General features: G+C 34.9%; 1 protein-coding gene across 2 annotated transcripts in view; it reads left to right on the forward strand.

Annotated features, from left to right (window-relative positions):
- The first annotated feature begins 339 nt into the window (after nt 1-339).
- Nucleotides 340-23,985, forward strand: part of SHOC1 (shortage in chiasmata 1) — an 84,551-nt gene continuing 60,905 nt past the window's right edge. The window contains exons 1-8 of one of the 2 annotated variants that reach the window (XM_027105219.1): nt 340-450; nt 2,400-2,487; nt 9,870-10,054; nt 17,120-17,285; nt 17,490-17,601; nt 18,540-18,683; nt 19,637-19,738; nt 20,815-20,923. In XM_027105219.1, the coding sequence (XP_026961020.1) occupies nt 18,632-18,683; nt 19,637-19,738; nt 20,815-20,923 (263 nt within the window). In that variant the 5' untranslated portion in view covers nt 340-450; nt 2,400-2,487; nt 9,870-10,054; ... (1 more) ...; nt 17,490-17,601; nt 18,540-18,631. Of the gene's footprint in view, nt 451-2,399; nt 2,488-9,869; nt 10,055-17,119; nt 17,286-17,489; nt 17,602-18,532; nt 18,684-19,636; nt 19,739-20,814; nt 20,924-23,985 lie in introns of those variants that run through there. The other variant, XM_027105218.1, reaches the window with a different exon arrangement.

The following is a 23,985-nucleotide window of genomic DNA, read 5'->3' on the forward strand; positions in this document are numbered from 1 at the left end:
GATGGGGAAAGGCTTGTGGGGAAGCCTATTCGTGGCTGGAGTCAATAGCTCTGCTTTGGCCAGGTTAAAATGCCTATTAGGCATCTAAGTGGAGACATCAAGAGGCAATTGGTTATATTAATCTTGAGCACAGCTGGAGTTTCAAATTGGGGTCATTGATATGTAGACGCACATTAATTTGTAGAACTGTATGAAGTCACTGAGAGCATGAGTATAGATAGAGCAGAGAACCTAGGACAAAGCGGTAGAACACTCCAGCCATTAAAAGGCTGATATAGAAGGTGAAACCAGCTAAGAAGACAAGTGAGGTAGAAAAACCAGAAGAGTGTGGTGTTGTAGAAGTCTAAAGAAGAAAGTGTTTCAAGAAGGAAGAAGTGGTCAAAAGCATTGGTCCCTGTTAAAGTGTCAAGTAAGATGAGAATTGTGTGTTGACCATTAGCTTAATTAAATGTAGATCATTGATGACCTTGGTAAGAGCAGTTCCACTGGAATATTGTGTATGAAAGCCTGATCAGAGTATGTTGAGAAGAGAATGGGAAGTGGGATGTGAGATGGTAGTTATAAACAACTCTTTTGAAGAATTTTGCTATGACGGTAAATAGAAAAATAGAGGTGCATTAGCTGAAGGGAGAAATGGGGTAAAGAGTTTTTTTTTTAGATGTGCGAATTAAAAAAATATATGTGTGATAAGGAAAGAGACTATAAAATGTTTGTCTGCCAATGGAAATAATCTTGGTAAAAAGAAAGAAAATGATGATGCAGGAAATAAAAAGGATAACTTAGTAAAAGAGGATATCAAGAGCACAATGGGAGGAGTTGGTATTAGAAGCCAGGATGGTTCTTCCACTATGATACGATAGGAAGGCAGGGTTTGTAGGTACTTATGGTAGTGAGATGTTAGAATTGGTGGTAGAAGATGAGGTCGTTCTTTTCTATTTATACTAACTTTTTGTGTGGAGGCAAGGACATAGAGAGTGGGTAGGGGGATGAGTATCAAAAATTTGAGGTGGGGGGAGTGTCAAATAGTTGTCCTGAAGAATGAGAAAGTCAGTTTTATTAAGAAGGATATTAAGATGAATTACCATTATCATCTGTCAATGTTGGATGCCCATTTAAAAGTTATGGTCAAAATCTCAAGTGAGCTTATTCAGAATGGCTGGGGGTTTTTTTTCCCAAATAATTTTCAGCTGTTCTAGTGTACATATACAAAGTGAAGAGTAGGGGGTTTCCTAAGTTGGTATAAGGGAAAGAGAGGCAAGGGAATTAAGAGTCTTTGTGAGGGAGTGATTGTGAGACTGGCCATGGAACCTAAGCTGTATGAGAAAGGAAGTGAGGACATGAGGGAGGATGAATATATTGTAAAAATGGAAGGGTCAGTGGATTGAAGGTCTCAGTCAGGTTGGAAATAAAGTAAAGAGTAGCTTTCATCAAATGCTTCTCTAAAACTATAGAAGGAAAAAAATGAGTTAATTATTTTTCCTAATTCTTTTCCTTTTCTTCTTTTTAAAAATAATAATAACAATAACACCAAAATTTATTAGGCATTTACACCATGTCAGGCACCATTCTAAGCAATTTACATGTCTTATCACATTTAATCTTTACAACACTATGAAAAGGCCATTATTGTTCCTAATTTGTAGATAAGTAAACTGAGGTAGAAAGAGGTTAAGAGATTTACCCAAGATCATGCAGTTAATAAAGTAGCAGTATAAGTATCTAGGCAGGGTGATTCCAGAACCTGTATTCTTAACCACTAAACTTTTATATTTTCAGTGAGGCACAGACTCAGATGTTCAGTTATTTGTTCAAGGTAACAAGAATAGTAAGAGCTAACTCTTAGGTAGAATACAGGTCCTTTGCCTCTTCACTCAGTTGCTGCTTCTGACACTAGCATATGACGTGGTTCCTCTCCTCAAGGAATGAAGGGTCTAATTTGGGAGACAAGCTATAGATACAAATAAAATTTTAAACTATGACTGTATATGATTAAGTACTGAAGTGAGTGCCACTGACAATATTATGGCCCTTCAAGGAGAATGTATCAGAGTGAGCTGGAATGGTAAATAAAGCCTTTATGAGAAGTTACATGAGCTGTTGAACAGGATTATCTGGGATGGTAGTGCTGTATAAGGAAAAGAGAGGCTGTATAAATGAGAATGCTCTTTTCAGGTGATATTGTTCTGACTGTGGTAGAGCGGGTTTTTTTTTAATTTTTTAGTGGGTGTTGTAATAATGAGAATGATTATTTAAGTATTTGGAATCTGGTATAACTTGAAAAAATTACATTTGTGAACAAATAAAGATAACACCATAATGTAAAAGGTGAATGTTTGGCTTCCTTGTATTAAGTTTAAAAGAAAATTCCAGAAGCTAACATTTACCATTCTCCTTTCTAGTTTCAGCTGTTTCAGTTAGTGAAATGACAGAAATCTCACTCTTGGATCAATGGAAAGCAAGTCTCTTTGTGGAGGAGTTCCCTGCGAAGTATGTATCCTTAATCCCAAATTTCCCCTTTACATCTAGAAGATGAATGGTAAATTCTCCAGACAGCTAAGAGAGAAGATCCTTTCCTTTACATCCTCACAGGTTTTCTTCTTTTATCCAAAAAACAAGCCCTAGTCTGAACCACAAAGGAGGGGTTAATCGAAATGATTTACAGCCTCTTTTCTATCTTTTCCTCATTTGTCACATATTAACAGTTTTCTATGCATTTGTATTGGAAAAGACAGAAATAAAGCCAAGACGGTATTATGCTTTTAACAATAAGTAAACTTTTGGTGGAAAGTGTCTATAAAAAATCCTTTATATTAAAATCAGTCTTTTTAATCCCTGTAGTAGAAATGCAGATTAAGGCTATTTTCTAACATACTTTGTCAAAATGTTATTTATTATTAGTTCACTCATTCATCAGATATTTATTGCATACTATTCTGTATGCTGGATACAGGATAAAAAATGAATAAGATACAGTCTCTACTCTCAAAGAACACAAGAAAATAGGGATAGAGATTTATAAATAAATAATTACGATAGAATGTGGGAAGTACAATGCCAGAGATAGGAACACAGAGCATAATATGAGGAAGAACATCTAACCCATTCTATGATGTTCAGGTAGACATAAAGTAGAGATTTTAGTGCAAATGTAAATAATTTACTCTGCTGCTTCACTTCATGCAAAGAGTACTGATCAGACCCAGGAAGGATTTAGTTATTGTTCAGATTTCCAGTTTTAGTAATTTAAGTTTTCCTCAGTTACTCTTGAAAGAAACAAATAACCAACTTAAATGTGTCCAGCCTCTAAATACAGAGAAGCCCAATTTACTATTTCTGTCATCTAGGAATTTGAAAATCAGATTAGGAAGATAATATATGAGCAGAAAAAAATTAACAATGTTAAGAATTAAATGATAATATAAAATGACCATCAAAAGGTCTATCACAAGGTATAAGGTCACTACAAAGTATCTATCACATGACTAAACTCTAGAGCAGGGAGGAAGCAGAAAAGTGTAGTAAAAAGAGCTCTGCACTATGAAATAAAAGATGTGGACTTGATTTGAAAAGTCAAGTAGTGACTCAACAAGTCATTTTCTCTCTCTGATCCTCACTTTCTGTATCAGTATAATGATGATGAGTCAGTGTTTCTCAAACTTTAATGTACATATGAATCGCTGAGGATCTTATTAAAAATGGAGATTCTGATTCAGTCAGTCTGTGTTGGGACCTGAGATTCTGCACTTCTAATATGCTCTTAAGTGTGCTGATGCTGCTGGTCCAGGAGCCTACTTTGAGTTACAAGATACAAGATGCTCTCTAAAATTTCTTTTCACCCTAAGAGTTAGATTGGTAGGGCTGTGCCTTTATAAGCAGGAGAGATCAGCTTCACAAAGAAGTAGGAACTGAGCTTGAGCTGGACAAAGAAGGATAAACTAAGTTGAGAGAAAGCATTTCAGGCAAAGGAAACAGCCCGTCTGAATAGAAGCAAAAATGTGCAATAATTACTCAACAAAGGCAATGATCAGGCTCAAACAAAGGATTCCTGTATGAGAGAAATGCGAGGCCCTGAAGCAATGGGCACCCCATCATAACCGACCCTCCATTTTGCAGTACCAAGATCATGTCCATGGCAAAGAAGGTGGAATCTGTGGCACCACGTAGAATAAAATTTATATTTCTCTGCCTCCCTGTAGCCACGTGACTGAGCTTTTCCCAAAGCATATAATCAAAAGACGCTTATGCAATTTCTGAAGAATGTCCTTAAAAGGAAATGGTGTGTTTTTCTCCTCACTTTTCTCCTTTCTGATGTTATGATAGATTACAGATGTAACAATTGGTTCCAGCAACCACCTTGGAGTATACAGGATAAGAACTAAATCTAGGAATGGCAGAGTGCAACAAAAGAAGCCTCAGCCCCTGATGAATTGAAACTGTCTCACTAGCCATGACCTGCTAGCCTCGAGACTTTTTGTGTGTGTTTTAGTCATCATTAATTTCAAGTTTGTCTCATGAAGTGAAATTTAATTTTTAATAGCCTTTACTTTTTAGATCACTTTTTGGTTCACAGCAAAATTGAGCAGAAGGTTTAGAGATTTCCCACATCAAAATTTAATTTTAAATTCGGGAGCTTTGTTACCTAATGGAAATTAAGAATAAACATTCTGATCATTAGCACTACCTAGATTTCCTAAACCTTGCTTTTCCTCTCTTTCTCACCTCTGTTTCTTCCTCCTGTTTTGTTACTTCTTAATATTGATTCTAAGACCTCAGTTTTTTTACTTTTATTAATTTGTTGGTACACTGTTTTAACATATATAGGCATTTTCTGTCATGTGTCCTGAAAAACCTTATGTTCTTCAAAACTGCACACTAAAAATAACAGGGCATACAGGAAAATTAGCTTCTGTAGTCACAGCTATGCTACTTGCAACAGAGCACTAATAAAAATAATAACTATTCTAACTTGTTTTAAAAAAAGACCACCAGCATACTTGAAAAGACATGTTAAATTCCTAACAAATAAATACATATTAGGGTAAATATAGAAATTTGAAAAAAATGAAGATATCTTAATGGGCAGGCTAAAGGAGGAGTTGAGGCTACTGAATTATGGAGACAAGGGCAAAATGCAAAAAGATCATGGAGAACCATGCAGTAAGCTTCCTAGCTTCCAGGACAGAGCTCATGGCCAACTAGAGCAAGAGGAAGAACATATAACAACATTCTCTATTCCTCTGTGGCTTGCTGCATTCAGATGAATGCAGTTGAATACAGGACATTGCACATATATTTAGTTCATGTACACCTCATAATAACTATGTGAGATGGGTATTACAATCCCAAGATTACATGTAAGAAACTAAGACTCAGATTAAGTCAATTGCCCACAGACATGTAGCTAGTCAATAGTTGGAGTGAGGATTCAAACCCTCAAACCCTAGTCTGTATGACTTCACACCCTATACTCTGGTTTGGTTTATATAACATCTTTATTGAGATAAAATTCATATCCATATAACTCCCATTTAAAATGTCCAACTCTGGGACTTCCCTAGTGGTCCAATGGTTAACACTTTGCCCTCCAATGCAGGGGGTGCAGGTTCGATCTCTGGTTGGGCAGCTAAGATCCCACATGCCTTGCAGCCAAAAAACAAAACATAAAAGAGAAGCAATATTGTAACAAATTCAATAAAGACTTAAAAAATGGTCCACATCAAAAAAATCTTTAAAATTTTTTTAAAAAATTAAAAAAATAAAGTGTCCAGCTCAGCAGTTTTTAGTATATTCACAGGGTTGTACAACCATCACTACAATCAATTTTAGAGCATTTTCATCAACACAAAAGAAATTCAGTACCTATTAGCACTTACTCCCTATTCTTTCCCCCTTACCCTGGACAAACAACCACTAGTCTTCTTTCTACCTCTCCAGATTTGCCTATTCTGTACATTTCTTTTAAATGGAATCTAACTAAAATCATACACCAATCCCAGCGGGGGCTGGGGGGGTGGTGGTGGTGATTTCCCCACACCATGAAGCAATGCTCTAACACCAGCTGGGTGTCTTACAGTTCAACTCAATTCTAACACTATCAACCTGGAGATAGCATCAGATACCACAGGTTAAGGGTTTAGTTCTATAAGACTGCCCCCGCACCCCCCACTTTAGATGCCGTTTGCAAGGTTATCACCTGTGCTTCTGACTGACCATCTATAGACTGGAGGTTCCAACAACTCCCTCTTTGGGTTCAATCAACTTGCTAGATAGACTCAGAATTACAGAAACATTTTACTTACTGGATTACCAGTTTACTACAAAAGGGAACAGTCAGATAAAAGAGATACATAGGTCAAGGCATGGGGAAAGGGCATGGAGCTTCCATACTCTCTCCCATCACCCCATTTTCCCAGCACCTCCATGTGTTCACCAACCTGGAAGCTCTCTTAACCCTGTCCTTTTGGGTCTTTAGGAAGGCTTCATTACATAGGCATGATTGATTACATCACTGGTCATTGGCAGTTGATTCAACCTCCAGCCCCTCTCCCCTTCCTGGAGGTCAGAGGGGTAGAACTGAAAGTTCCAATCTTCTACTCACATGATTGTTTCTCGTGGCAACCAGTCCCCATCCTTAGGTGCTTTCCAAAAGTCACCTTATTCACATAACCAAAGATAACTTTATCGCTCTCATCACTTAGGAAATTCCAATGGCTTTAGGAGATCTGTGCCAGAAACAGATATGAAGACCAAATATATATCTCATGTTATAAATCACAGTATCATACATACAATATATGATCTTTTGTGACTGACTTCTTTCACTTAGCATAATGTTTTTAAGTTTCATCTATTTGGTAGTATGTATCAACACTTTTTTTTTTGGCCACGTGGCATGAGGGATCTTAGTTCCCTGACCAGGGATCAAACCCTTGCCCCCTGCAGTGGAAGCGTGGAGTCCTAACTACTGGACTGCCAGGGAATTCCCAGCACTTCATTTTTTATGACCAAATAATATTCCATTTGATGGATATACCACATTTTATTTATCCATTCATCAGTTGATGGATATTTTTTCCCCTTTCTGGCTATTATGAGTAATGCTGCTATAAACATTTGTTGACTAGTTTTTGTGCAGACATATGATTTTATTTCTCTAATGGTGGAATTGCTGGATCATATGGTAACTTTGTGTTTAACTGTTTGAGGAATTGCCAGACTGTTTTCCAAGCAGCTGTATCATTTTACATTCCCACCAGCAGTATATGAAGTTACAATTTATTTACATCTTGTCAATACTTGTTATCATCTGTCTTTTTGATTATAGACATCCTGGTAGGTGGCTCATTGCATGTCATTGTAGTTTTGATTTGCATTTCCCTGATGGCTAATGATGTTGAGCATCTTTTCATGTAGTTATTGGCTTTTAGTATATCTTCCTTGCAGAAATGTCTATTCAAGTCCTTTGCCATTTTTAAATTGTGTTATGTGCCTTTTTATTATTGAGTTTTAAGAGTTCTTTATGTATTCTAGATACAAGTCCCTTATTAGATATGTGATTTGCAAATATTTTCTCCTGTGGATTATCTTTTCACTTCCTTGGTGGTATCCTTTGAAGCACAAAATTTTTAGATTCTGATGCAGTTCGATTTATCTACTTTTTCTTTTGTTATTTGTGCTTTTGGTGTCATGTCTAAGAAGCCTTTACCTAAATCAAAATCACAAGGATTTACTCCTATATTTTCTTTTAAGAGTTTGCCTGTGATATATATTTTTAAAGACATAAATCAGATCGTGAAATGTCTCAGTTATTGGTGGTTTATCCATTTCATCAGTGGTACTCAGTTCCAGTCACCCTGACCTTTCTGCTTTTCTTAGACTATGCCAACCTTGCTCCCCTATTTTAAGCCTCTGTATGGCTTACTCCCTACCATTATTCAGGTATCTGTAGCTCCTCAGAAGGCCATTTACTAACTACACTCTCTAAAATATACCTTTTGTCAACCCTCTGGCTGTTACTTGATGTTCTAATATCTCTTTTTATTTCACTCATAACAGTTTTTCACCACCTGACATTATGTTATTTACTTATTTATATATTTGTCTATTGTCCCATTAGCAGGTAAACTTCATGAGCGCAAGAACTTTGTTTTGTTCACCATTCCACTCCCAGTGCCTAAAGAGGTGTTAGCACATTGTAGACACTCAATAAATATTTCATTTAAGTTAAGGAATTAGTGAACTGCAGTGGATGAATTTACTCAAAAAGAATGACATGGAAAGAAAGCAAAGACAATATAGACTGGAAACCTGGGAAACATCAGCACTACAAGTTAGGCAGAGGGAGTGGCACCAATGAACAAAGAATAGATAATATTGGACAAGGAGGAGATCCAGGAAATACTGGTCTTTACAGTTCACTTATATCTAGGGAAAGAGAATTGATGGGGTTTTCTCAAAACTATAGTACCAAGGATTTTTATAAAGTACTGACTCTGTCAGTAATATTTATTTTTTAAAAAAGCAGTTATCTAAGCACTAAATTTAGAAGTCTATAAAGATCCACATAGGAATCAGTGTTCTTATGAGTAATATGGACCTCGGTGAGTTGAAATATTTTTTCTTGTACCTTGTATTTTCTTAAAGAGTAAAGCAGAAACTTTAGAGATTTTTCTATATATGATTTGGGTATGACATGTTCATTATTTTTCTCTAATTACATTGGGGAATTATATTGATTTTGGTTCTTTCAGTCTGTACAGAGAATTATTAAGGCTAAAATATTTTAGGATATCATAAAAATGTATATCAGAACGTGTAGCTCAATTGCCAATAATATATTTATCTGTTGCAAAAATCAGTGGAAAGATCTCTTGTAAGTCCAAATACCCCAATGATATAGACAATGACAGATATACCTGGATCAATCAGGAAACAGGCAAGGTACAGGCAGGGTGTCAAGGGAGCCAAAAAAAAAGTTCCCAGGACTAACAACAGCTGGAAGTTGTTAGCACCCTAAGCTTGAAGGAGCAGTAACCAAAACAGTAAGAACTGCAGCTATGGGAGAGAGGCTGTCTGATAAAAGATATAACTGTTGGTAGAAGAATGCAGCCACTTCTCCAAACTGTGGCCCAGGAGGGAAAGATTTGGAAAGAATAATATTTCAACCTGTTTGTTTTCCCACCTTTGATCTCCTGCCAGTGCTTCCACTGGTTGAACGCAACCAGAAGACGGAGCAAGGGAGCCTAGTTGGTTCACAGAGATCAGTCTCCGAGGTTGTAGAACAGAATGTAAAAGGTTGGATAATGACATGGAAAAGCAGACATTCAATATCCAGCACAAGGGCATTTTGGCAATGCATGGCAAAGTCTAAAAATCTATGTATCTTTAACCTCATCATTTCCATTTTTAGGAACTACATTTTGAGAAAACGATTAGACAAGTGCACAAAGATATTCCTTGCATTGCTGCTCATAATAGCAAACAATTACAACAAGTTTACATTTCCAATACTAGGGAACTGGTTGAATAAATTATTATTTACCAATACAATGGGTTCTTGTTCATCCACTCAAAAATGAAATGAATGTACATTGATTGACATATAAATGTGCTCATGCTTCATTGTTTAGCAGAAGAAGAACAGGTTACAGAATACTATGTACTTGAATCCACTTTTATTTTAAAATATTCCAAAATAATTGAGAAAATACAAAATTTTAAAATTCATCTCTTGAATGGTGGAGCTATGGGTAATTTTTCTCTGGATCTGTTGGAATTTGATAATTTTCTACAGTGAACATATACTACTTGTTAATAAAGATGTTTTAAAATAGGACATACACAAAATCAGTAATTTTCTAATGTCACAGGAAAACAGTTACACGAATGATGACCGAGCTTAGCTGTGAATTTGAGGAAATTGTTCCAAGTTCAAACCCAGACTCCCAAACTGAAGTAGAAGAAGCCAGCTTATATAACCATAAGGACTACAATGAATTCTTTACACTTGTCAACTGCTTAGAAGAATGTCCATTACTTCAAGCACAGAAGCAAGGTAAAACATTTGTTATTTCCATTGTTATAAAACATTTCTTACTAATATACAAATTTTCATTTCGGTGATTTTTTTTCTTTTATCGGATTTTTAAATTTTTTATTTTGCTAAGGGTATTCACCCACAAAATTGTAATTCTGAGTTTCACATTAGTGAAATATTTTCTTTCATATTAATCCCCTTTTTGTAAATGTAGTTGTTTTTGGAGTTTAAGTGTGCTGAGCTTGAGAATAGCCTCAGAGGTTTGATTATAGGTTGCTCACAACATATTGCTATAACGATATTAACATCTATGTACAGATCTGATGACACAGCAGTCTGGTGTAACATTAAAGTAGTAGATTATTAAGTGAGAGTTATATTTTATTTCCCCAAATATGCTAAACATTTTCAATCTTATCTAATTTATATGAAACCATAATTCAAAGTGGAGATAGAAAAGTTGTAGAATTAGGTCAAGAAATTCACTCTGTTTTTACAAATTTACAGTAAGTAATAATTAAAGATACATTTTATCCAAACTATATGCCAAATCTCTCATTTTACTAGAGGGTGATAAATTTTTCCAACTGTGTAAAAACTTGCTGAGAACTACCTTTCTTGTATGTATAACAACCTATTCCCTTTTTATATTGAAAAACTTATGTCTCCATTATATAATTGCTACTATCATTTAAGATATGCTTTAGCTTGAACATGAAAAATAATTTGGTTCTTTTAGTACTGTTTTTATGTAGATACATAAATGGTGTATAAAATTTTTAGTGTTGGCAAATATGTGTGTGATATAGAGAGAGTTAAATCCCTCTTATAGTTTGAGAAGATAGAGATTGCATTAAAGACTAAACTTGAGAGCATGCTATAATAGGAAGAGCCTGAATTTGGAGTCAGAAGATTTGATCATAGTCTAAATCTACTCTTAAAAAGTGGTACAATTTTGACAGTTATTAAAAAGTTTATGGTTTTCAATTTTATTCTATAATTTCTTTCTTTTAGTTCATTCTTTTAATTTCTTATAAACAATTTTGTGGGGATCAAATTATATATACATACATGTAAAGATATGATTTGTAAAAAATAACAGGCTACCCAACCACAGCTGTTATTATATTAATGTGTCAAGCTAGAAGCATCTATTGGCAAATTTCATAATATCTGTCATCAGCTAGAACCAGAAGCTTCTTTTAACTATTATACACTGAATGAAAATATGCTTGAGTTTCCCAAATACATATGAATTGTCCATATCCTGTATCTCCTTAAGGGTCCTGTGTCATTTGACGTCACTTAATAAATTTAAATTTACAATTCCATTTATTTTCCTTGCAGTTATATTGATTGCTACCAGATTTATAGATACTTTGGTCTCACTGTCTAAATTTAAAGGAATGTATTATACTTTGAGATTCAATTGATACTGTAAATTTGCTCTGTCTTATAAGAAATATAGTTATTACTAAATTATAAGTTAATTCCAAACATATTTCTTTAAGACATAAAAACAGTGGGTATTTTTTTTATTATTTGTTGGTTTGTTCATATGTACTAATTTTTCTATAATATTCACATATTATTTGTCAATAAATGTAACCATTTTTATGAATATCCTTTTAGACATCCCAGGAATATATAAATAAATACAAATTTTTAATTTTTTAAAATAGTACATGTACATAGTTTAGAGAGTCAAATAGTTATTCAATGTTTATAATAAAAAGCAGCAGCCCCCTAGCTTCATCAACCACCCACATGTATTTTAGCTTTATAGAGGTATAACTGACAAATAAAATTGTAATGTATTTAAAGTGTACAATGTAATGATTTGATATATGTATACATTATGAGAGGATTCCCACCATCAAGTTAATTAACACATCCATCACCTCACATATTTACCTTATTTTTTCTTCTCTTTTTTTTTGGTGGGAACACTTCAGTTCTACTCTCTTAGCAAATTTAAACGCTACAGTATTATCACCTATAATCACCATGTTATACATTAGATCCTCAGACCTTATTTACTTATAACTGCAAGTGTGTACCCTTTACCAACCTCTCTCTATTTCCCCCACACCCCAGTTCCAGACCCTGGCAACCACCATTCTACTCTCTGTTTCCATGAGTTTGGCTTTTTATTTTTTAATTTAAAAATTTTTTTAGATTCTGTATATAAGTGATACCATGTGGTAGTTTTGGTTGTTCTCTAACTTATTTCACTTAGCATAATGCCCTCCAGTTTCATTCATGTTGCAAATGGAAGGATTTCCTTTTTCAAGGCTGAACAATATTCCCTGTGTGTGTGTGCGTGTGTGTGTGTGTGTGTGTGTGTGTATCACATTTTCTTTACCCATTCATCTCTCAACAGACACTTAGGTTGTTGGCTATTGTGAAGAATGCTGCAGTGAACGTGGGAAGACTCTCTTTGAGATAGTGATTTCATTAGACATCTGTTTCTCCCTTTACGACATTTATATCTTTTATGGTATTACTATGCTGACTAGGATCTCCAGTACATTGTTCAATAGAAGCAGTAATAGTTGCCATCCTTGTCTTGTTTGGATAGTAAAGGAAATACTTTGTTTCACCATTAAAAATGATATAAATATTATTTCAATGTTTACATCATTTTCAACGGCGAAACGTTAGAAAAACTTACATACTTTATTGGGTTGAGGAAGCTTCTTCTATTCCGAGTTTGCTAAGCTTTTGATCATGAATGAGGACTGAATTTTATCAGTCCTCATTCATTTAAAATTTTATTAATGAATTTTATGTTTTCCTACATCTTAAGTATATAGAATGTCCCTTTACTAAAAACTTATAATTCTATAATCTAAACAAAATTGTTTTACTATTGTGATCTTATTGTATATGCCTTATAGTATTTTTAAATGTTAACAGTATTTTGGAAACATTTCACCATATATTTAAGTTTTCTTCCAAATCATGGCTTTTAATGACTGCAGCTTTTAATCTTATTCATGTATTATAGATTTCCCAATTAATGTTGTTTTTAATTTAAAGTACGTTCCTAAATGTATTGTTGACCTGAAATAAATAGATTGCCAGATATTTCTCCTGCAAAGATGGGTTTATTTGGGATCAGCAGAGAATTACAATTCCAGGTCTGCAACCATGGTGAGCCACATGTAAGTCCTTGCCCAGCAACAGGGGAACTCTTTTATAGATGGGAAAAGGAAGTTGGGAGGGCTATAGTAAACAAAGAGTCTATGGCTTTTCATTGGCTGAGTCCTTGCCAGGAAAAAAGAGGCATCTTCCTTCTGTTGGGCTCTGCTATCATAGCAGAGCATGAGAGCTTCCCCTGATCATCTCCCAATTCTATTTAATGAGGTTTCTGTTTCTTAATTTTTTGCATTATGTTTCCACTTCCAATTATTTCCTTAGAGTGAATTTCTGGAAATGAAATTATTGATGTAAGCATTTTTTGGCTATATGTCCACTAGCATGGTATGAGAATACCCTATTCATGCCAGCCTTATCGTCATTACTATTGATGTTGTAATACATTTATCCAATGTGATGGGCAAAAAATTATATTTTTACTTGCATTTTTAAAATTACTGGTGTTTAGTGTTCATTTGCATATTTTTATGTTGTGAGATGATTCTCTTCTTTGTCTCTTTTTCTATTCTTATATTTTATCTTTATGTATCAAAGATATCAATAACCCCAAATATATTTAATTTGAACCTAACCAGTCCTGTCAGTGTTTCCTTTATGATTTCTTTCATTATTTTTAATACTGAGAAAATTCTTCCTTGGATTAAATAAATATTTATTCATATTTTGTTTGAGGTTTTCTTCAAGATTTTAGCATATGTTTAAAAGTAAAAATAAAAAAATTTTTTCCTAAATGTTTTGGCAGTTTTCCCAATATTGTTTATGGAATACTCTTTCCTTTCCCCACTGATTAGAAATACCACTTACATCATATGCCAAATCCTCATCCACATTACTGTTTGTTTCTGGATTTTCTATTATGTTCTATTGATTTACCTATTACTGTGTCAGTATCATACAGTTTTAACTATTTAATACACTAGTGTAACATGTATTAATAGTCTCCTCATTTTTTTCCTACTCTCACGTCTATGTTCTTCCAGACTTACTTTGTAATCAGTTTTCCAAGTTCCAAGACAGACCACTTGAGATATCGAAATGTTATTGGTACCTTTTAGAATTTTTACCATAGTTAGTCTTTTTAGCCAGGAAAACGGTTTGTCTTGCCTTTTCTTCAAGTTTATTTATTGATTGATTGATTGATAATGCTCCTCACTAACATTTTATGGTTTCCTCCATATACTTTCTGCACATTTTTGTTATGTTTATTCCTCAATATTTGCATATTTGTGGCCGTCATGAACGAGTTTTCCGTTAATTTTTGACTAGGTTTATATATATATATTTGAAAACCATTGATTTTATAATTTTTTATCAGACACTTTAGTGAACTCAGTTGTTTCATTTCGTTATCTTGGGTTTTCTAAGTAGACAAAAGTATCTTCTGCAAAGAATAACCCTATCTTCTTTCCTGTCAGTAGACCTCTTTCCTTCTGCTTTTTTTCATAGTTAACTAGCCAAAATTTTGTTTCCTCATGACAATTTAACACTCCTCTACAATAGAGGAAAACAGTCTCCTCATATCTGTGTTGGTACATATACTAGTGGTAATAAGGTAAGAAATCCAGGGTATGCTGGATTTCGTAGACTATAAGGAAGTAACACCCCTAGTAAAACCTTTGATAGTTATAAAGAATATTAGTTGTGGTGTGATGCTGCCCTCAAGTGGCTCCAACAGAAAAAGGTGGTTACAATGTTCATTGCAGCGCTCTTTACAATAGCCAGGACATGGAAGCAAGCTAAGTGTCCATCGACAGATGAATGGATAAAGATGTGGCACATATATACAGTGGAGTATTACTCAGCCATAAAGAGAAATTGAGTTATTTGTAGTGAGGTGGATGGACCTAGAGTCTGTCATACAGAGTGAAATAAGTCAGAAAGAGAAAAACAAATACCATATGCTAACACATACATATGGAATCTAAAAAGAAAAAAAATGGTTCTGAAGAACCTAGGAGCAGGGCAGGAATAAAGACGCAGACGTAGAGGACGGACTTGAGGACACGGGGAGGGGGAAGGGTAAGCTGGGACAAAGTGAGAGAGTGGCATGTACATATATACACTACCAAATGTAAAATAGATAGCTAGTGGGAAGCAGCCACATAGCACAGGGAGATCAGCTCAGTGCTTTGTGTCTACCTAGAGGGGTAGGAAAGGGAGGGTGGGAGGGAGACACAAGAGGGAGGGGATATGGGGATATATGTATACGTATAGCTGATTCACTTTGTGATACAGCAGAAACTAACACACAGTTGTAAAGCAATTATACTCCAATAAAGATGTTAAAAAAAAAAAAAAAGGTGGTTAGAAAACAAGACCTCATAACTGATATGAGGCATCCTCATGGACTCCCAGAAATACCAGGATGAGCCTGTAGGAAGGAAAGACGGCTAGAGGGGCTGTGTTTGAAAGTGGAAGGTGGAGATGGGGATATAAATGAATGCTGTTTGGGTTTTTACTGTTAACATGACTTCATTAGTACTTACGGAATGGATTTACGAACAAACCGTCTTTAAATCATCTCAGCTAAACCCTGCTTAGACATGGACCTGATTTTGGCTAGCTTTCTGCTGTGTATCATGCGTGGGAAGCTCTTGGCCACAGGATTGTCAAGAACTTAACAGGTTCCAATAAACAGATGAACAATCTCTTAGGAGGCTAGCTTACACAACAAGTTCTCTTTTGGTATTTTAAGTTAGCACTAGGCAAAGAGATGGTCCCTGCCTCTCTACTCTACACCACATATTTATTAAGCACATGTATACCAGTGATGTAACTGGTCATGGGAGACATCACTTCATGCTATCCTTCTCTCATACCATTCTAAAATTACTTAACTGAAAGGCCACTGCCCAAAACAAGAGACCATTGCTTCCCCTTCAAGGTGGCTTTCGCTTTGGGGAGCTTGGTTTTCTGAGTAGTTCCTCATCTGAGTTTATATTTTCCTCTTCTTTTTCCACTCAGAGATTATTGAGGAATGGGAGTAGGTTTTATGTTCCCTCCTGGGCCTAGAAACTGCTAAAGCACTGACACTGTTAGCTAAGATTCTAAAGTGGCCCAAACATGATAGGGTGGGGATAGAGAGGAGAAAGCTTTTCCAACAATTAACTGTTAGCAGTCGTGTTTCCTAATATGCAAGCTGTGTCACACTTCTCTAGTAGATACTTCACTACACAGCTTCCATTGTAATTAATTTTATAACAAACATGTTTGAACAAACTTAGCGTGCTAGAATCAGAGTTGGCCTCATTTATAGGCTTTTTAGACCATCTCCATTCCCTACATGTCAGTCTCTGGGGATGAATTGGAGACCTTAAGAGATAAAATCTTACAGAGAAGAAAACACTAGGGTCAGCAGAAGTCAAATGCTTTTATTTCTTTACAATCTTGCTGAGGCTAACCCTGGCTATTTTGAGGCATAAGACCACAAGATGTTTTCCTCCATTGATTACATTAATTTTGTTGGAAAAAAATATGAGCCTTTACAACTCTTTCAGGACATTTGGTTACTACTCAGTGTACTAAATAATGTTACATTTTATTGAGCTTCTGCCTGTGTACCAGTACTATGCTACATGATTTATTTGCACGGTACAGTGAGGAACTAGAGAATTTAAAATGTGTTTGACTATTATGTATAAAATAAGCTATAACAATATATTATACAACACAGGGAATATAGCCAATATTTTATAATAACTATAGAGTATAACCTTTAAAAATTATGAACCACTATATTGTACACCTGTAACTTATATAATATTGTACATCATCTATACTTTAAATAAATAAATAAATAAATTTTTAAAATGCCTTTGAAAACCCCGACTGTATCAATGGCTGACTACAGTAACTATCTAGATCCTTTTGTATAACTTTTAGATTTCTTCTTCTTCCTTTATATTTCTTATTTATTTTCAGATTTGTATATTGATGATGAAGAAATAATTTTTGTAAATAATTTGATGACCTATAGAAGTCAGCTACCAACTTCGCATACTCTGTTGAGTAGGCTAAAACTATTTTTGGTAAAGGATCCCCTGTTGGATTTCAAAGGACAGATGTTCACAGAAGCTGATTTTTTCAGGTACTTAGTTGCCCAGTGTTGTGAATATTTTTAAGAGAAGAAAATATTCTTTGTATGCTCACAAGTCTAGATGTTATCAATCATAGTATTTTATCATTGTTTACCTCAACTCTAATTTTAATCACTATGTATTTTGATTAACTACATTTGGTATGTACCTTGCTTTTAGTAAACACTAATTTAATGTTTTATTTTTTTGTTAAGGGAGTGTTTCTCTTTTCAAGGAGATATGAAAGGTTTTGTGGAAGATTTTTACATGGATAAAGAGAACTTTTGTCAGGAGAAGCTAGAAGATACAGTAGGTTTAAATGAAGCTGTAATATTTGCTTTCAGTAATTTTTAAATAAAAGTTAGTAAATCACACTTTTACAAGATGTAGTAATATACATTGGCCATTTACTATTGTCAAGTTAAAAAGACTTGATAACGGATTGAGCGTGTATCAATTAAAGAGTCAAATTTACTTCAGAGACAGTGGTCTAAACCTTGGCTACACATTGGAAGTACTTGATAAATTTTAATAAAATTCTGAAGCCTGGATCCTACTCAGATATATTCTGATTTAATTGGTCTGGTGTACAGCCCAGATATAGGGAATTGTTTTGTAATTTTAATCAATATACCTGGTATGGGACATTAAGTGGTCATATATATATTGGTCTTAAGGCATTTAAAGGTTTTTTTTTTCTTTTTACTAAAAACTTTAACACACATGGTAAAAAAATTAATTCACCTATTAGCCCCTTTTCTCCAGTCTCCCTCTTCCTCCCCTGTTAATTCTGAGAGTTATGCACATACAGTCTCACTTGTTGAAGAATCCAGTTCTGTAGGAATGAAAGAGAAATAAATTCTGTGGAATGCAGTAAAGATCCATTCCATTCCATCTGCTCTTTTTACTTCTCCATTCACCAGCTCTCATTTGCTGCAGTGATTGTTTTTAATTTAGAATTTTGAAAATTTGTTATTAACATGAAAGAAGATACTTCTGCATCTAGGGATATTGTATGTCACTAATGTAATCGGTGGCCATGAAGGATATTACTCAGAGAGAACATTGCTTGTAATATATTTTTTTGGCTGCTACACTTACTTTTTAAATAAAATGTATGCAGAGCATTAAAGTTTTTGAGTGTGGGTTTAGTTTAAAATTTGGTACACCAATTAAGCAAATGTATCTATTTATGAACTCAGAAATATTTATTTGGAAAACCTCACTAAAAACTAGTTTTACCTATATGTTATTTCAGGCATCAGTTTTTCCTGAGTGTGAATTCTTAATATCTGCAAGCCTCAAACAAGAAGTTGATATTCCATCACTCTCAGAACTGAAGGAGTCATTAAACTTAATGCCAGAAATGATAAATTATGTAGATGAAAATGAAAAGCTTTTCAGAAGAGGTGAGAGTTAAATTTAAAATCTATTACTTGTTAGAACTACTTAATAATGTTTGTTATAAAAATTCTTGTTCATTAAACTTTTTTCTGAACCTTCAGATTTTTTAAGTGTCCCGTAAATTTGCACAACGAAATCTCAAAATTATTATTGATAAGACACTTTTCTCATTGTCTCCTCTTTATACACTTGCAAGCTTAAAATGTCTCTGAAATTAATTTAACATTTCAAGATAATTATAAAAATAGAGCTAAAACACGTATGACTGTATTAATTTTTTTGAGTTATTTTCTTATACATAGTGACAAAGCACTAACAACTTCTATGCTGACTTTAGAAGCTCAGAGTAAGGTTATGATTCATGGAATCAGATGACTGGGAGAGTCATAACCTAGAATTTAGATGGTTTCTTCCCGGTTAAACTAGTAAATATTGTCGAAGTCTTTTAATATAATTTGAGCCCAAATGTTTAACTGTCCTCTCATACATTCCAGTTGAAATAATCGAAGATAAATAACATTAGGGAGGAGTGAAGGGGGATTTGTGATATCCATTGAGAATAGGGATGCTTGCCATCAACAGACTTGAAGGAATTCTTGCAGACAAGAGTAAATCAGGGGATTACTGATGAGCCTACAAGTCAAGCAAGGTAATGAAAAGCCAACCTAAGTAAATAGATCAAATTTATACCAGAACTTGAAAGTCTAGCAGAGCTCAAAACTGCAGGTGGCCCGTGGGCTTGTTAGAAGGACACAAATCTATGCATGGTAATGGAAAAGGACAGGTGAATGTACTGAATGACTGTGGTGCTACACTCCCTGCCTTCACTTGGCCCTGATGGTGTACTAAATGACTCCTCAGAATCATTGCCACTGAAGAATGAACAAGACTACAGAAAAACTAATATCATAGTACTTTTGCTGGTAGTAGGCTTTTTCCTTTTTTTTTCTTTCCCCAGATCTTACTATCAAGCATGGAATTTACATTGAGGATATAAAATGCAGCTCCACAGAAATTTTGGCCATTCAAAGTCAATGTGAATCAGAGTACAAGGAACCAGGTAGAAATTTTGAATAGATCATGGAGCTTATCAGGGGATACCTATATATGATGTAAAAGTACAATACATTCACATATAAAGTCTACTATGAGACAGTTTTCATGTTTAAAATTTGATTATTGCAAGCCAAGTTGTTCTTTTATCTACCCCTTTACATTTGTTACTATCATTAACATCCTAGCATCAAAAGAGGAGATTTACAAAGATTGAGGAAGAGGAATGGAGGAAATAGCATTAATATTAAAAATAGAAATCTTGTAATTTTATAGCTCAGTTAAAAAGAACTTTATATTTTACCTCAGTATTAGCAGTCTTGCTGACCCTTGTTATACTTTTGTAAATTTAACTTTTTAATCCCCAAAGCAATCCCATCATTATTGTTACTATCACTATCCTACCAAATTTGGAATCTCAGAATCATCTCTTGTTCCAGTGTAATGCCAGATTGTATTGCTCCCTAACTATGTTGATGATGCTGTTATTTAGTTACATTTATATCTGATCATGTTAATCATCTATTTGGAAGTATACTGCTTTATTTATGAAAGTGACAGAAACACACCGACTACTTATGATAAATGAGGATTAGTTTTTCAAGCCCACCCTATAAAAGATATAACTCTGTGCTAGGCCACCTAGACTCCATACTTTGTAAGGTAAAAAATTACTGTCTATTAATACTATTTGTTTAACATCACCAGTATTTAGTATGGAGATAAAAATAGTACTACCTCTTAAGTACTGACAACATAAGTTGTCAGAATTGAAAACATTATTACACATAAAGTCTTAGAATTTATCTTATATAGTACACAATAAAGTTTAGTTGCCCATGTATTTTTTAAAAATCACTAGTATATAGTTGAGACACCATGTGGTATATGTGTAATCCTTTATATAGATGGAAATTTAAAACTGTTATTTTGTGTTTCAAACAACCCAAATTTCTTTTGATTGAAAATTTCTGTTGTAACACAATGATCAAACATAATAGTTGCTTACAAAAAGTTATGAATTATACATAATTTTATTCAATGTTTATGTAACATGATTTTTTTAATTTTTATATATTCTAGTAGAGTTAGAAATGCCATTAACTCATCTACACCTAACAAACCAACATTCTTCAGTGAATTCATTATGTGCAGAACTTCAGAAATTTCCATCTTCTCCTGCTTGTAAAATGTAAGTAAAGATTAAATCTAGAACTCAAATTGCAATTCAGAAGAAGCAATCTTTAATTAAATCTCTCCATGTAAAGTCAATTTCCCAGATAGCTCTGTGAAAAAGAATGTAAGAGATTAAATGGTGTTCATAGTAAGCAACTGAAGGGAATATATGAATATATATGTACATAATTGTTTTTATATGCATAGAATATCTTTAGAAGGGCACACAAAAATCAGGTACTGTTGGTTGAGCCCAGAAGGAAACTGGGTAACCTGGCAATATAGGAGGTAGTAAGTGATCAAGCTAGGCTCTTTTATACTTTTAGTATTTCGAATGTGAATATATTACCATTAAATATAAACAACTTAAAAATTTTAATTTTAAATTTTAAATTTAAATAATCTGCTTAGAACATTGCCAGTGGATGCTTACCAATGACACTGCCTCTATTGTCACTCACTACCATGAAGTACAGTGTAGCAGTATATAGGTTTGTTAGGGCTGCCATAACAAATACCATAGACTGGCTGGCTTAAACAACAGAAACTTATTTCTTCACAGTCTAGAGGCTGGAAGTCCAAGATCAAGGTATCAGCAGGATTGGATTCTTTCTGAGGCCTCTCTCCTTGGCTTGTAGATAGCTGTCTTCTCCCTTTGTCTTTTTTTTTTTTTAAACTTGCTTTTTAATTAATTAATTTATTTATTTTTGGCTGTGTTGGGTCTTCGTTTCTGTGCGAGGGCTTTCTCTAGGTTGCAGCAAGCACGGGCCACTCTTCATTGTGGTGCGCGGGCCTCACTATCGCGGCTTCTCTTGTGGAGCACGGGCTCTAGGCGCACAGGCTTCAGTAGTTGTGGCGCACGGGCTTAGTTGCTCCGTGGCATGTGGGATCTGCCCGGACCAGGGCTTGAACCCGTGTCCCCTGCATTGGCAGGCAGATTCTCAACCACTGCGCCACCAGGGAAGCCCCTCCCTTTGTCTTCATGTGGTCTTTCCTCCATGCACGTCAATGTCCTAATCCCCTCTTCTTAAAAGGATACCAGTTATTTGGATTAGAGCCCACCCTAATCACCCCGTTTTAACTTAATTACCTCTTTAAAGGCCCTAGCTCCAAATACAGTCATTCTAAGGTACAGAGAGTTAGGGCTTCAACATATGAATTTTGGGGAGGACAAATTCAGCCCATAATAAGTAGTTAAGAGCCCTGAACTAGAGCCAGATTGCCTGGCTGTATCATTAACTCTCTGTGATCTTCATTGCCCTGTGCCTCAGTTTCCTTATCTGTAATATTGGGATAATAATTGTACATACCTCATAGGGTTGTTTTGGGGTCTTCCAAAAGATTTGTCATACCTCTCTGACCAGGAGGAGCCAAGGATAACAGAGCAGTGTGTTCAGTGGTTGAACAATAGATTTGGCTTTCAACTTACTTCCCTAGGAGTACCAGAGATCACATCCCCTCTCTAACAGAGGACATCCACTGACCTTCTTTACCTGTATCAATGTGGTACTGGTGTTGGGGAAACCAGATACGTAGAACCAAATACTGAGCCACAAATCTGTTCAGTACAGCCCAGGATGGTCTGTAATCTTCTCAGAATTTATACTGCAGGGTTAGATCATTGTATTCTAGTTTGAGCCAAAGTTGCATAGCTTAATAGCCCAGCATCTTTGTCCTCTGAGTCTGAGATAGCTTTGACTGCTATCTTATACCATACAGCATACCTGTAATTTAATGTTTTTTATGTTAGATTAGTCTGCCATCCTGGAATAAAGTCACCTCATTCCCCTACTTCTTATGCTAGTTACACAACTAAGAACATAACCAGTACAACCCCCTTTATCCCCACTGTAATCCTGGAACTTAGTATGTCCTAAAATAACACATTTTAAGGAAAATTACAGGAACATCTCCAAGTCTCTAATAAATTATTCCCAGAGTGGACACTGTGTGCTGGGTTTTGAGTTCTTAGCTGTGATTGGCTGATCTGCCAGAGGAGAATGCTCTTGGATTACTGGAAGCAACTGGAGCATCTCATCACTAGCTGCTCAGGCTTCTATTAATGGTCTCAGGAAGGTGTCACAGCATAAGATGGAGGAGCCTGACTTTGAGGGCCCCAATTATCTTCATCTTCTGGCAAAGAGGTATTTCCTTTGGGGGGTAAATTTGTGCTATACAGAACTCTACCATGAACTAGAACTGCCCATATCAGATATGAACTCTAAAAAAATAGCATGGGATGAGTACAGAAACTATCTATAATTGGTTTAAATATTTTTAATCCCTTTGTTAAGGTGCAAGGCAAACTATTTGCAGGACGTGTACTTCTTTTTTTGTGTGCTCTTTTACTCTTTTTTTTACTCCATATACCCTAATCCATCTGTTAAGGCAGATTGGCAGTTAGAAACAAAAACTAGCTGAAATTAGTATAATCTTGAATTTCAATCTGATATTGAAAGTATTTACTTAAACTGCAGTAAACTCTTTAATCACACAAGTCATTGTTAACTTATTGTTATAATTCAAATATCTAATGAGAATTTATGAAACTTGTCTTATCTGTGTATTATGATTTGCCAAAGTTAGAACAAAAAGACTTTTTTTTGGTGTTTTAAATAGCAGTGTTATTTTATTTTATTTTATTTTTTAACATCTTCATTGGAGTATAATTGCTTTACAATGATGTGTTAGTTTCTGCTTTATAACAAAGTGAATCAGCTATACATATACATATATCCCCATATCTCTTCCCTCTTGCTTCTCCCTCACTCCCACCCTCCTTATCCCATCCCTCTAGGTGGTCACAAAGTACCGAGCTGATCTCCCTGTGCTATGCGGCCGCTTCCCACTAGCTATCGGTTTTACATTTGGTAGTGTATATATGTACATGTGTAGAGAAAAGGGAACCCTCTTGCACTGTTGGTGGGAATATAAATTGATACAGCCACTATGGAGAACATTATGGAGGTTCCTTAAAAAACTAAAAATAGAACTACCATACGACCCAGCAATCCCACTACTGGGCATATACCCTGAGAAAACCATAATTCAAAAAGAGTCATGTCTATTTACAATGGC

This window comes from Aethalodelphis obliquidens, unplaced genomic scaffold (assembly GCF_003676395.1).
Source record: "Aethalodelphis obliquidens isolate GAN/ISIS:26980383/991018 unplaced genomic scaffold, ASM367639v1 scaffold7, whole genome shotgun sequence".
In the NCBI taxonomy this organism is placed as follows: domain Eukaryota; kingdom Metazoa; phylum Chordata; class Mammalia; order Artiodactyla; family Delphinidae; genus Aethalodelphis; species Aethalodelphis obliquidens.